The sequence below is a fragment of the Geotrypetes seraphini genome, chromosome 10, assembly GCF_902459505.1.
Source record: "Geotrypetes seraphini chromosome 10, aGeoSer1.1, whole genome shotgun sequence".
In the NCBI taxonomy this organism is placed as follows: Eukaryota; Metazoa; Chordata; class Amphibia; order Gymnophiona; family Dermophiidae; genus Geotrypetes; species Geotrypetes seraphini.
Window position 1 is genome coordinate 77192814 of NC_047093.1, and position 13466 is coordinate 77206279.

General features: G+C 44.9%; 1 protein-coding gene across 4 annotated transcripts in view; it reads left to right on the forward strand.

The window, feature by feature from the left end:
• Positions 1–13466, forward strand: part of DENND1A (DENN domain containing 1A) — a 994598-nt gene that overhangs the window by 5502 nt on the left and 975630 nt on the right. The window contains exons 1-2 of one of the 4 annotated variants that reach the window (XM_033960658.1): positions 10063–10125; positions 10663–10907. The exons of 1 other annotated variant lie outside the window; for it this stretch is intronic. In XM_033960658.1, coding sequence (XP_033816549.1) covers positions 10873–10907 — 35 coding nt within the window. In that variant the 5' untranslated portion in view covers positions 10063–10125; positions 10663–10872. Of the gene's footprint in view, positions 1–10036; positions 10126–10662; positions 10908–13466 lie in introns of those variants that run through there. 2 more of the 4 variants (XM_033960660.1, XM_033960661.1) reach the window with 2 other exon arrangements.

Sequence of the window (13466 nt, forward strand, 5' to 3'; positions counted from 1 at the left end):
TAGGAAAGGGGGGAAGGGGGCTAGAGGGCAGATCTAAAGGGATAGGAATGAGGAACAATAATGACTCAAACTTTGGCATAGCCTCTTGGACTGAGTGGGAGGATATTTAGGAGGCCTTTGAAGGAAGACAGACTCTAAGGCAAGCTAAATATTGGGAGTGTAAGTGACTACTCAGGGCTAGGGTGGGATTGTGAGTGAAAACTCAGGGATTCAGTCAGCGGAAAAGTGGTGACTTAGGGATTAGTGGGAATTAGATGACTGCAGTGGCGTACCTAGCATATGTGACACCCGGGACCCATCATTTTTTGACACTCCCCCATCTGTATGAAAAACATGCTTTTTAGTAACAAGCCACATGTCACACATGAGTACCTAGGAAAAGGCAGCATCTTACATACTGCAGTGAGAAGTACAACAGCAATACACCATTGTAAAACTAAACAAGCCAGACTAGTACAGATCAATCCTGCAGTCAATCCTAACAAAAAACCATGTCTTTCGAACACACAGAACACAGAAAACACTTTCGCCTAGTATGGAATATGTCATCACAAACTAACCCCTCCCCCTTTTACAAAACTATAGTGTGAAATTTAGCCATGGTAGTAACAGCTCCGACGCTCATATAATTCTGAGCATCAGAGCTGCTACCACCACGGCTGGTGCTAAAAAACGCTCCACAGTTTTGTAAAAGGGGGGATAAAATAGAAATACATAGACAAAGATTAAATTGAACCAGTAAGAAGCTGGACTCTGCATACAGTGCACCAAAGAAACAGTGACACATGTCTCCTAAAGCAATAAATAAATAGAAATTTTTTTTTCTACCTTTGTCTTCTGTGGTTTTTGCTTTCCTCATCTTCTTGTAACTCTCTTCCTTCCATCCACTGTCTGCCGTCTCTCTTCCCCTATATCTAATCTAATCTAATCTAAACCTTAAGTTTATATACCGCATCATCTCCATGAGAATGGAGCTCGACACGGTTTACAAGAACTTAAAATAGTGGGTAGAGAAGAAGAAAAAGGATTACATGAACTTATGTGTAGAAGGGGGGAGAGAAAGGGGGGAAGGATAGAGCTACAATTTGCTGAAAAGCCAGGTTTTCAGTTGTTTGCGGAATAACTGAAGGGAGCTCAGGTTCCGCAGCGGGGTGGTGAGGTCGTTCCAAAGACCTGTGATTTTGAAGAGAAGGGATTTTCCCAGTTTGCCTGAATAGTGGATGCCGCGTGGAGAGGGGAAGGCTAGTTTAAGCCTTTGGGCAGTTCTGGAGGAGTCGGGACTGGAGGAGTTGAAAGACAGTGGGATAAGAGGAGGCAGGATTCCGTGAATGATCTTGAAAGCCAGGCAGGAACATTTGAAATGGATTCTGGAGATTATTGGAAGCCAGTGAAGTTTGGCAAGGAGTGGGGAGGCATGGTCAGACTTGCGTTTTGAGAAGATCAGTTTGGCTGCAGTATTCTGGATTAGCTGGAGTCTTAGAATACTTTTTTTTGATAGATTTAAGTAGATGGCGCTGCAGTAATCTAGTTTGGAGAGGATGATGGATTGGACAAGGATGGCAAAGTGTTGTTGGCTGAAGTAGGATCTAGCTTTCCTCAGCATGTGAAGGCTGAAAAAGCATGATTTTGCCAAGGAGTTGAGGTGGTCATTGAGGGAGAGAGAGGAATCGATAGTGATACCAAGGACCTTGCATGAGAACTCGAGCTGTAGTGTATCGCCTGTGGGTAGTGCGAAAAGTGTGGGCAGGTGTTCGAATTTTGGGCCGAGCCAGAGTAGTTTTGTTTTAGATTTGTTTAGTTTCATCTGTACCGAGAGGGACCAGGCACGGAGTCTCATTATGCAAGCTGTAATGTTTTCATGGAGGTTGGTGAGGTTCTGGTCAGTCTCAAGGAGGACAAGGATGTCATCTGCATAAGTGTAGATTGTTTCCAGGGGGGATAGTTGAAAGAGTTTCAGGGAGGACATGTAGATGTTAAAGAGAATAGGGGAAAGGGGTGATCCTTGAGGATCTTCTCTCCTTCTATGCCCCTTCCAGAAACTGTATGCCTCCCCCTTCCATTACCCCTTTCACCCCCCATTGGTCTGGCATCTCTCTCCTCTCCTTCCCTCTCCCACACCTTTCCTCTGCAATCCCTTTCCCTTTTTCCCCTCATTTTCCTTTTCAATTTATTTTCTGCATCTGTCTAGATTACGGTCTTATTACCCTCTCATCAATGTCCTTTTTTACTGTCTACCTAAAGCTTGTCACCTCTTTCCCTCATCCCTCCAGTGCTTCCCTAACTCAATCCTTTTCTCTCCATCATGTGCCCTCCTTTTATTTATCCCCTCCTTGCATCATGTACCCTCTTTCTCCAACCTTTCCATCTAGTACCTTCTCCTCTCTCTGTCCACTTCCATCTAGTGTCTGCTTCCCTCTTTCTCTCCTCCCATTTCCTTCCTGCATTTGTTCCCTTATCTCTCCCATCTGCACTTCCATCCAGCATAGGCTCCCCACTACCATCCAATGTCTACCCTTTCTCTCACCATCCACCCCTCTTCAATCAGCATCTGTCCCCTTTCTCTCCCTCCAATATCCTTCCCTCTTATGTCTCTCCCCTTTCTCTGTACATCAATTCTATCAGCACCATCCTTCCATACCACCCTGCCCCCTTTCTTTCCCTCCACCACTCTTCCATTCCAGCAATCCTGCTCCTTTCTCTCCCTTCATGCAGCAAGGTCCCACGATGATTGTAGCTGCCGGCAGCCAGTTCACCCCACTCCGACGTACTTGCTCTGGAGCGGACTCAGCAGCCGCATGCTGGAAGGTCCTGCAATGACTCGTCTGCTGACTCTGCTCCAGAAGAAGTAAGTTATGTCGGAGGGGGTGGACCCGGCAGATGCAGGGAGTTGTGGCAAAGTCCTGCAATGACTGCGTCTGCCGGGTCCACCCCCTCCAACGTAACTTACTTCTTCTGGAGCAGAGCCGGCAGACAAGTCAGCACGGGACCTTCTTGCACCTCAGCACGGCTGCTGACTCTGCTGCAGAGAAAGTAAGTCAGAGGTAACGTGACCATTTATTTTTTTCATCAAAAGGAGACATCTATTAATTGACTGTGTATCCTTTCATTTCTTTCTTTCTGCACTCAGACCCAACAATTGTCCCTTTCAATTCCTTCCCTCCTTCCTTCCTATGTCCTTAGTGCCCCCAGTGCCTCCGTCCTGTGTCCATAGTGCCCCCAATGCCCCCGTCCTGTGTCCTTAGTGCCCCCAGTGCCTCCGTCTCATGTCCATAATGCCCCCAGTACCTCTGTCCCGTGTCCATAGTGCCCAGTGCCTCCGTCTTGTGTCCATAGTGCCCCCAGTGCCTCCTTCCTGTGTCCATAGTGCCCCCAGTGCCTCCGTCTTGTGTCCTTAGTGCCCCCAGTGCTTCTGTCCTGTGTCCATAGTGTCCCCAGTGCCTCCATCCCGTGTCCATAGTGCCCCCAGTGCCTCCGTCCCGTGTCCATGGTGCCCGCAGTGCTTCCTTCCCGTGTCCATAGTGCCCCCAGTGCCTCCGTCCTGTGTCCATGGTGCCCCCAGTGCCTCCTTCCTGTGTCCATGGTGCCCCCAGTGCCTCAGTCTTGTGTCCATAGTGCCCCCAGTGCCCCGTCATGCGTCCTTAGTGCCCCCAGTGCCTCCTTCCCGTGTCCTTAGTGCCCCTAGTGCCTCCTTCTTATTTCCCCTCACTACCTTCCAGATTTTGGCCACTCCCAAAGCCAGCCTGCCTGTCTACCTATCTTCCTCCCTTCCTGCCATGCTAAAGCCACCCAGCTTGCCTGCCTACATCCTGCCCTTCCTGCTGCGGAAAAAAAAAACCAAGCGCGTCTTCCCCTTCCTTTCACCCGGTCCGCGCCTGCAATCTTACCTCCCCCCACCAACAAGAAGTCTTTACGACATCAATTCTGACATCGGAGAGGATGTTCCGGGCCAGCCAATCACTGCCTGGCTGGCCCGGAACGTCCTCTCCGACGTCAGAATTGACGTCGGAAAGACTTCTTGTTGGTGGGGGGAGGTAGGATTGTAACGGCGCGGCCTGGGGAAAGGAAGGGTAGGAGGACCTGGACCTGGCCGGCTATGCACCACTCCAAGCCATGCACGCGGGGTGGACCTCCCCCCCCGCCTTCCCCTTGGTACGCCACTGGATGACTGCATATGGGTATATGACTAAATCAGATTTCAAGTTTTATTAAAATTTTGATGTATCGCAATATCATAAATTCAAAGCGATTTACAATTAAAAACAGGGTCTCAGTTACAACTACAAGAAACACACAAACATTACAGACTTATACATAGGGGAAATGGGGAGAACTACACTAAGCATAGTAAAGTAAACAAGAAAGGTAAGTGCAATGGGGGTATAAGAATTTTAAAAGTGTAATTAAAAAAAAAGTAAAAAGAAAATTTAAAAGATTTTTATTTATTTATTTATTTTTTAAAATTTCTCGAGGCCTGGGACAAAGGATATGAAAGTTTCTGCAATGAATGGGATCAAAAAGAGAACCCGGCGATTATGTCTCAAAGGCATCCTTATACAACCAGCATTTTAACAATCCTTTAAATTTATCTAACAATTTTCTTCTTTAATAAGTGCTGGTAAAGAGTTCCATATTCTAGGCACGGTAACAGCAAAGATCATATTTTGTCTTGTATTTATTATACTAAGCTATGGAATAATTAGAAGATTTTTGTCCTTTGATCTCAAATGCATAAAAATGGGGAGGGAAGACAGTTTGAAGGAAATGGAGAGGTTGGGAGGTTGTTGAAAGGGCAAGAGACAAAAAGAAAAGAGAGAGGGTAGAAATGGGGGAGGTAAAAGAGGAGAATGTGAGTATGGATGGGGTTGAATGATGGGGAAGTAGTTGAGGCTGGTGAGGGTGGAAATGGGGAACAAGAAAGTAGCTGAAAGATGAGGAGGCTGGGGAATGAATGACAGCCAAAGGTAAGGAATGGATAGACTAGGTAAGAATAGGAAATGGGAATTGAGAAGTAGGTAAAAAGAGGGGGACTAAGGGGTCAAAGGAAAGAAATCTACCTATAGGTAGATAAAAAGGCAGTTGAGAGAAATAGAGAAGAAAGATGAAACAGAAAGATCAATGTCAGAGATACGATATAAGGGAGGCTGGGAAGAAGATGGGGAACAGAAACAGAAAATATGTTCCTGGAAAAATACTTTGGAGAAAACCAGCAGGAGGAAATTAAAAAAAAAAAGGAGCCAGGACCAACCCAATTGGAAAAATAAAACAATCAGTCAATACATGTATCTTCTGATTTGGGGCCATTCTCATGGCATTAGCCCTATTATTTGTACAGTTCATACTGCAAAATTGACCCCAAAGTGGTGGCACAAAAGCAAAAGTTGGTGCGGGGTGTAAAACCCCTGAGGGGTGCGGAGAGGGGGGGGGGCGGGAAGAGACAAAGAGGCTGACACTGACAAATGATAGAGTGGGAGAAGGGTCTTATATGGGGGCTGGGAGGAGATTACTTGGCAGATGCTGAGGATAGAAGGGGGGCCTATGCTTGGGCTTCAATTGTTTGAAAGAGGCCGCTGTTGGGGTGGGAAGAAGGGGACACAGGGCTGGCACATGGCCTAGGGTATGATTCTGGAATTAGGAGAAGGGAGAAGATGCTGACAGGTGGCAATGGGAGAAGGTTGATGCTGGGGAGTGAGAAAAAAAAGGAGGATAGAGAGTGGCAGAGGCAAAGCAAGGAAATATGTAGTGGAAGGTGAAACTGGAGAAGCAGAAGGATCGATGTTGGGGCATGAAGGTGAATGAATAATGGAGGTGAATGAATAATGGAGGAGGAAGTAGGTGGGCAGATACTGAGGTATGAGGAAGAGATGAGGAATGGCTGTTAGGGACGAGGGAATAGATCCTGGGGAAAAGGAGGAAAAAATTAGAGGGCTGTGAAGAAGGTAAGAGACAAAGAAAGGAGGCAGGTCTTTGAAGGAGGTGAGAGAAGTTGGATATGGAAGTAAAAAGTGGGATTAGGAACCTTCATAAGGTAGTAAGATGTAAAAAAGGGTCTGGAGGCAGAGGTCAAAGTGTGGCTGTCCCCAGCGCTGGACAATGGCCTGAAACACTGCTGTCAACAGTGACCAGTTGCCTGGATCCAAGGTCTGTCTGCTGAGGAAATCGGCCTGAACATTGTCGATGCCTGCAACATACACTGCCGATAGCACCTGACGCTCCACCCAGAGAAATAGCATGCAGGCTTTTAGATATAGAGGTACACTCTTAGTGCCTTCCAGTTGATCAACTGGAAGACTCTGACCGCAGACTCTGACCACAGAACCTTCGAGAGTCTTCTGCAAGTTCACCAGAGCCAACCGGAAGGCACACAGATCTAGCCTGTTGATTGACCGCCTTTTCTGAGAGGGCGTCCAACACTTCTGAATTGGATGGCAGATGCAATGTGCTCCCCAGCCCAGGAGACTAGCATCTGGCGATACAGCTACCCAGGGAGCAATCTGCAGAGGTATGCCCCTCAAGAGCAATAGAGGATGAAGCCACCAATCCATGCTGGCATGAGCCTCCAACATCCAGGGCAGAGGCTTGAAGACAGTCCCATGCCAATGGAGCAGACTTGGTCAAGAGACAAGAAATTTGGGAACACAGCTACTGTCTGCATGCCTCTGGTAGAAAGACGTGTTCAGCTGCTGAGTCGAACAAGACTCCCAGATACTTCAGGGATTGGATTGGCGTCCAATTGCTCTTTCTGAAATTTATAATCCAGCCCAGATCCACTAAGACTCAGGTCACCTGATCCATTGAGCACCGACTCTCAGACAACTAGGGGGCTCTAATCAGCCAATCATCCAATCAGGGATGCACCTGCACAGGTAAACCACTACCACAACCATCAGAGTGGTGAAGGTGTGAAGAGCTGTCACCAGCCCCAAAAGGAAAGCTGAGAACTGACAATGATTTTCTAGAATATGAAATATGAGAAACATCCTGTGGTCTGAGTAAATAGGAAAATGCAAGTAGGCCTCTATCATATCCAAAGAGGCAAGGAACTCTCCCAGGGTCACTATCACTATGACGGATTGAACCGTCTCCATGCAAAAGTGCGGAATTTTGAGCAGTGCATTGCCTTGAGTAAGGGCTAGAATGGGTCTCCAATCATTGGAGCTTTTCTTTGGCATGTTAAAGTAAATGGAAAATCTGTCTGAGCCTGAGAGTTTGGGCGGCATCGGCTCTATGGCCTGAACATCAGGTAATCTTCTCACAGTGGCTTGGACCTTCTCCGCCTTTTCCGGGTGCCCTGTGGGAGAATACACAAACCAATCCGGTAGAGTCCGGGCAAATTCCAGCTAGTAGCCAGTTTGAATAAAGTCCAAAACCCAATGGCCAGATGAAATCTGGACTCAGGCCAGCAGAAACATTGCGAGCCTGCTCCCTATACATAGAAGAGAATCCCTTGGCTTGGCGTCATTGCGAAGTCTTGGTAGATGGAGCAGCATGGGATGCAGAGGATTGATTATGCCTGGATCAGGAGAACCTCTGATTTTAGCTCTGGAAGAATCTCTGCAATGTAGAACTGGAATACAGGTTCTGGATCTACTATCAGGCAGGGTCTTGGGGTGACGGTCCACCACACAATACATGAGATCATCCAAGCCTTTTCCAAGGAACAAGCGCCCCTTAAAAGGAAATCTGGCAAGAGTATTCTACGAGCAGAAAGTGAATAAGCTGACACTTTACCAAAGGCACATATGATGTCATACAGGGTGTCAGCTACATAATCCACACTAGATAAAAGAAGCTGAGGAGGTATTTCATCTCCCCCACTCTTCAAAGTGCGCAGTCTGGACAGACAAGCACGTTTGACAAAGGATGTCGCCGAGGCAGTTTTGACTCACAAACCACTGTCTCAATAAGTCTCCTAAGAACTATATCCTACATGTCCTTGAACACCACGCTGCCTTTGCTCGGAAGGGAGCTGTGCTTAGTGACCTGGGCAACCAAGGAATTCACTTTAGGTTGACTAAAAAGTAGCTGACACTCCTGTGCCTTAGGAGACAGCCAGGACATAGTTCTCACTACTTTGAGAGACCCCTCTGGAGAATCTCACTGCCTTGAAATCCAAAGTTAATATCTGGATGCCAAGGAAATGTCGAGAAGTGAGCTCTCACTCCACACATAAAGGAAGAGGAAGTAGAAGGAACCTGCTGAGTGACTAAATTCAACTCCTGCAGAGACTCTGAAATAAGTTCTGGCAAAACAGAAGATTTAAATAAACACAGACCCGTGTGATCATCTCCTGGTTCTAAAGCTAAAGCATGATCTAAAGAACTGGCATCTGTTTCCAGGCTCCCTGCCATGGGAAGAGCCTTACCTGAATTAGGGGATCAGCAAACTAAGCAACATAATCCATATCTCCTGAAAAAGGGTCTCCCAAGCCTTGAACAGTGGCAGACTTTGTAGAAGAAGTGCCTTGTGAGGCTAAGTCGCAAGGAGACAAGTATGAATCACAGCGGTACTGCGCAGGAAAAGTATGGCTCTCATGCAAGGCTATCCACAAAAATTTCAAAAGTCAGAGCAGGCAGACTCTGTAATGACTCTACTTTGCGTTTCTGCTGCAGGGTATCCTTACGTGTGGACTAGTCACAATTTCCAAGCCTTGAAAATAAAAGTGGCTGTCTTTCTTAGCACCTTAGTATGCAGAGGAGAGGTTAAGCTAGCCACTCCCACCTTTCCGGTCCACGGCACATGGCGCAAAGATGTTCCTGAAGCACAAATTTTATGCAATCCTGGCATGAATTTGGACGCCACTCCAACAAGTCTTGAGGCAAAAACTGCAGTTTTGGAAGTGCAGGGATCCTTTGGAAAAAAAAATCAATTGCTAAAACTCCAAGAAGGCCACTGTCATGATTTTCATGCCTAAAATTGTTAATTAAACTAACTTCCTGAAGGTAAAAAACAGTGGTTTGAGGAATTTTTATGAGGGGGAACACAGGGGCACATGCAGGGACCTTCAAAAACCTGAATTTCAGACCCTGCCCCCCTCCCTTCCCCCGATTCACCTCAGAGACTGTAAGAGCCTTACTCACTGTGACCTATGCTGTAATGTGCTGTAGCTTGCCACAGCTCTCTTAAAGTAGCTGGAATGGAGATGATTTTTGGGCTGCCCATCAGACACGGCGTCTGACCACTCCCCCACCCCTGCGGACCAACATATGCACTACCATAAGCTGGGAGGGAGACAAAAAAAAATGCAGCTGACACCTTTTGAGACACTGCTGAGCCTCCTACAGAAGCCTGACAGCCTGCGCCCAAACCCCTGAAAAAGAAGGAGGTGAGGAAAGTGGGGAAGGCCCCGGGCTCCAAAAACACTGAAGCAGGTTGGCTAACGGGTATCACCAGGGATCGACCTGTCAGCTGCAGACCACAGTCTGCTTCTTCTCTGTGCAGGCAGAGCTATGCCAAGGATGAAAGCTCTGAGCATTGAAGCTAATGAAAAGACACCAAATAAAATAAGAAAAGGTGAAGAGCATAACTAAAAACACGCCTTCCTAAACTGCCCAGCAGGTGGCAGTAGAGCTCACAGTGAAGTAGGAGGGACACAGAAAAAATCTGGAGTGGATTCCTTCTGCATATGGCTCATGGCCATGGGGAGATAACCCGCTTGTCTAGAATGACACATCTATTGCACTGGAAAAGTAGTTTTAAAAAAGATTTGGATAATTTCCTAAATGAAAAGTCTATAAGCCATTATTAAGACAGACTTGAGAAAAGCCACTGTTTTCTTTCTAGGAGAATGTAATGTAATGTAATTTATTTCTTATATACCGCTACATCCGTTAGGTTCTAAGCGGTTTACAGAAAATATACATTAAGATTAGAAATAAGAAAGGTACTTGAAAAATTCCCTTACTGTCCCGAAGGCTCACAATCTAACTAAAGTACCTGGAGGGTAATAGAGAAGTGAAAAGTAGAGTTAGAGGAAAAATAAAAATAAAATAAACATTGAAGCAAATCTGATTTACTCTGTGACCTGGATTGGCTACTATTGGCCATTGGATTTGATTAACCTTTGGTCTGTTGCAGTATGGCAGTGCTTATAGGGTGGCTTGAGAGAGACTGCTTGAGAAGGCTAAGGTATGCAGGGGTTGGGAGAGAGACTGGTAAGGACCCAGTTAACTACCTCTTTACTTCATCTTTCTATCTAGAGACTGCTGTCAATGATTTGCAAAGGTACCATAAGGTACTGATTTACTAAAGTTTCTATGCCCACAGGTATAAAATAGCCTAAATAAGTTAGTTTATTAAAGAGCTGATCTGGGAGGGGGGCCCCCCTTCCCCTCCAACTTCACTTGGGGACAGTGTTGGAAAGGGGTGGGGGGGAAGGAGAAGTAAAAGAGGTATCTGTCGCTGGCTCTTATACTGAATGAAAACTTGTCAAGACCTGTATTGCAATACAATCATCTTCTGCCCTAGATTACATTGGGATCAAAGGTGCACAAATGTTCTGCAGCTTCTCTATGCTACCTCTTTCAGCTCTCCTCCGGGCTTATATTACTGTGATCACGATTTCTCTGCCATCGGGAGTTTTCTTTGCCTTCCTCTATCACACAGATCGCTCTCTCTTACCATTAAAAAAAGAACTTTTCCTTGTCATTGGTGTTCTTCTTACAGATGTCCCCCACACCATTTTAGCGGGGAACTAATCTTCTTGTTCCGGGTTGCTGCAGGGTTTGTTATGGAGGAGCACCAGCTCTCAGTAACAGCCTAACCCTTCCTGCTTGCAACGGGACAGACAGCAGTCCCAGTTCTATCTCATACTGGAAGGATACGAAAATCATTGAAAGGCTTCCGAGGATTGCTTTAAAGCCTCTCTTTCCTGAAATGACAAGCATGTCATACTGTCCAGCTAAGCTGAGGTAAGGACAAACTGAAATCATTATGGCATCAAGTAATACTCTAGTCTGTAACTAGTGCTCTAAAAAAATGTGTATGTTGATGCTTGACTCTCTGATCTGGAAATGAGAGATACAGGTTACATAATACAAGACAAACAGAAGGCACGTTTTTCCCCCCAGAGATTTCATTTGTTATTGCATCCTTTGGCATGCTTAAAGCATGTATATATTTTTTAAGCATTCTAACTGATTAAAAAATGCATTGCACTTAATTGTTATAGGGGGAGAATGGAATGAAAGTCTGCATGTATTCTTTGAGCCACTTGATTCATCGCACACAGGTTAAAACTGCAGATTCCTCTTTGTTTCAGGGGACAGACCATGGGTTATTTGAACACTACTTACTTCTGCTTTTGTTTTCAGGGTCTAGCGAGGTGATTCTTAATCAGTCCTCAGGACAGTTGCCAGTTTGTTTTATATACATAATGAATATGCACAAGATAGATCAGAGATAAATTCATCTCAAATGCATCATGGATATCCTGAAAACCTGACTGACTAGGTGTATCCTGGGTTGAGAATCTCTGGTCTAGTAGTAGTACTGTAGTATTTGCAGGTTACATTGGCTTCAGCTTTTAAGAACATAGGGTAGATTTAGATTAAGACATGCAGTTGACAGTCCATAATTTAAGAAAATTAAACCTGCTCAATTTCATGTAGGCTTAAAATACAGTAGCTTTGTAATTTGTGTTTTGCACATGTGACTGATGTGAGTGTTTTTGCTAGCATGTAATTTCAGTGTAGAAATCTATAGCAGTTTGGCTTATTCTGTTGTTCCAGTAGGAGATGTACTGGTGTTCTGGATTCTGATGTATTTGCACTACCACTTTTTCTTAGGTTGAATTGGTGCTGTTTGTGTCATGGCAGTACTTTTACCATATTGTGTGTGAAGTGGCTTAAAGAATGTACTTTTAAGAGAGAATCTAATTAAAAGTTATGTTCCTTTTTAATTTTATGTTGGAAAATTTCCCAAGGAGGTCCTTCCCTTTTTTGGTTTACCAGATTTAGAAATCCAAACTATTGCAGGCTGTAGACACCAGGCCCTGACAGTAGCAAAAGTAAATAAATTTAGAATAAAATTTATTTTTTAATTTTGGCAGGTATCTTTTTCTGCTGGAGCTGTTGTGCAGCGTAAGCTTTTAGCCCAGCTATGGTTGCAAAAAAATAAAAAATAAAATTCTGCTAATTAACACTTCTTGTAATTGTTCCAGGGCTGCCAGGTGCTTGCCTTGAATACTAGAAGTTATTTTAGGTTGACACATACCTAATAACAGCACTCCATCCATGTCATGGCTTGACTTTAAAAAAAGGGAAGCAAATCTCACCAAAATAAAACTGCTAGTGTGAAACTTGATGAGTCATCGAAGTTGATTCCTATGCCTCTACACTACAAATCCTTTCATGGGGATACCAACTGAACCCTGCCAACTGCCATCTGCCTAAAGAGAGATCTCCTTGCCCAACCCCTTTGCTTGCTTTGGCAAATGCCAAGGTGCTACTGGCCATGGAGCACAACAGGAAGTGTGGTCCCTGCTTTTTCTTTAAGAACATAAGAGTTGCCATACTGGGACAGACCAAAGGTCCATCAAGCCCAGTATTCTGTTTCTAACAGTGGCTAACTCAGGTTCCAATTACCTAGCTAGATCCCAAGTAGCAAAACAGATTCAATGCTACTTATCCTAAGAATAAGCAGTGGATTTTCCCAATCCATCCCAATAATGATCTGTGGACTTCTCTTTTAGGAAATTATCCAAACCTTTTTTAAACCCTGCTAAGCTAACTGATTTCACCACATTCTTGAGCAACGAATTCCACAGTTTAATTACACATTGTATGAAGAAATATTTTCTCCGGTTTGTTTTAAATCTACAACTTAGTAGCTTCATCGCATGTCCCCTAGTCCTAGTATTTTTGGAAAGAGTGAACAAGCAATTCACATCTACCCTCTCCACTCCACTCAGTATTTTATAGACCTCTATCATATCACCCCTGAGTCATCTCTTCTCCAAGCTGAAGAGCCCCTTGCCGCTTTAGCCTCTCATAGGGAAGTCATCCCATCCCTTTTTAAATTTTGTCACCTTTTTCTGTAGACAATACAATGAAATCTTCTGTCCAATGTGTGGCAGCAGCCCAAAAAGCAATTAAGATGCTAGGAATTATTTTAAAAGGGATGTTTAACAAGATAAGAATGTTATAATGCCCCTTTATCGCTCCATGGTATGACCTCATCTGGAGTATTGCGTTCAATTCTGGTCTCCTTATCTCAAGAAAGATATAGTGGGCTAGAAAAGGTTCAAAGAAGAGTGACCAAGATGGTAAAGGGGATGGAACTTCTCTCGTATGAGGAAAGACTAAAATGGTTAGGGCTCTTCAGCTTGGAGAGGAGACGGCTGAGGGGTGATATGATTGAAGTCTGCAAAATTCTGAGTGGAGTAGAGCGGGTACTAGTGGATCGTTTTTTTCACTGTCATAAATTACAAAGACTAGGGGGCACTCAATGAAGTTACAGGGAAATAGTTT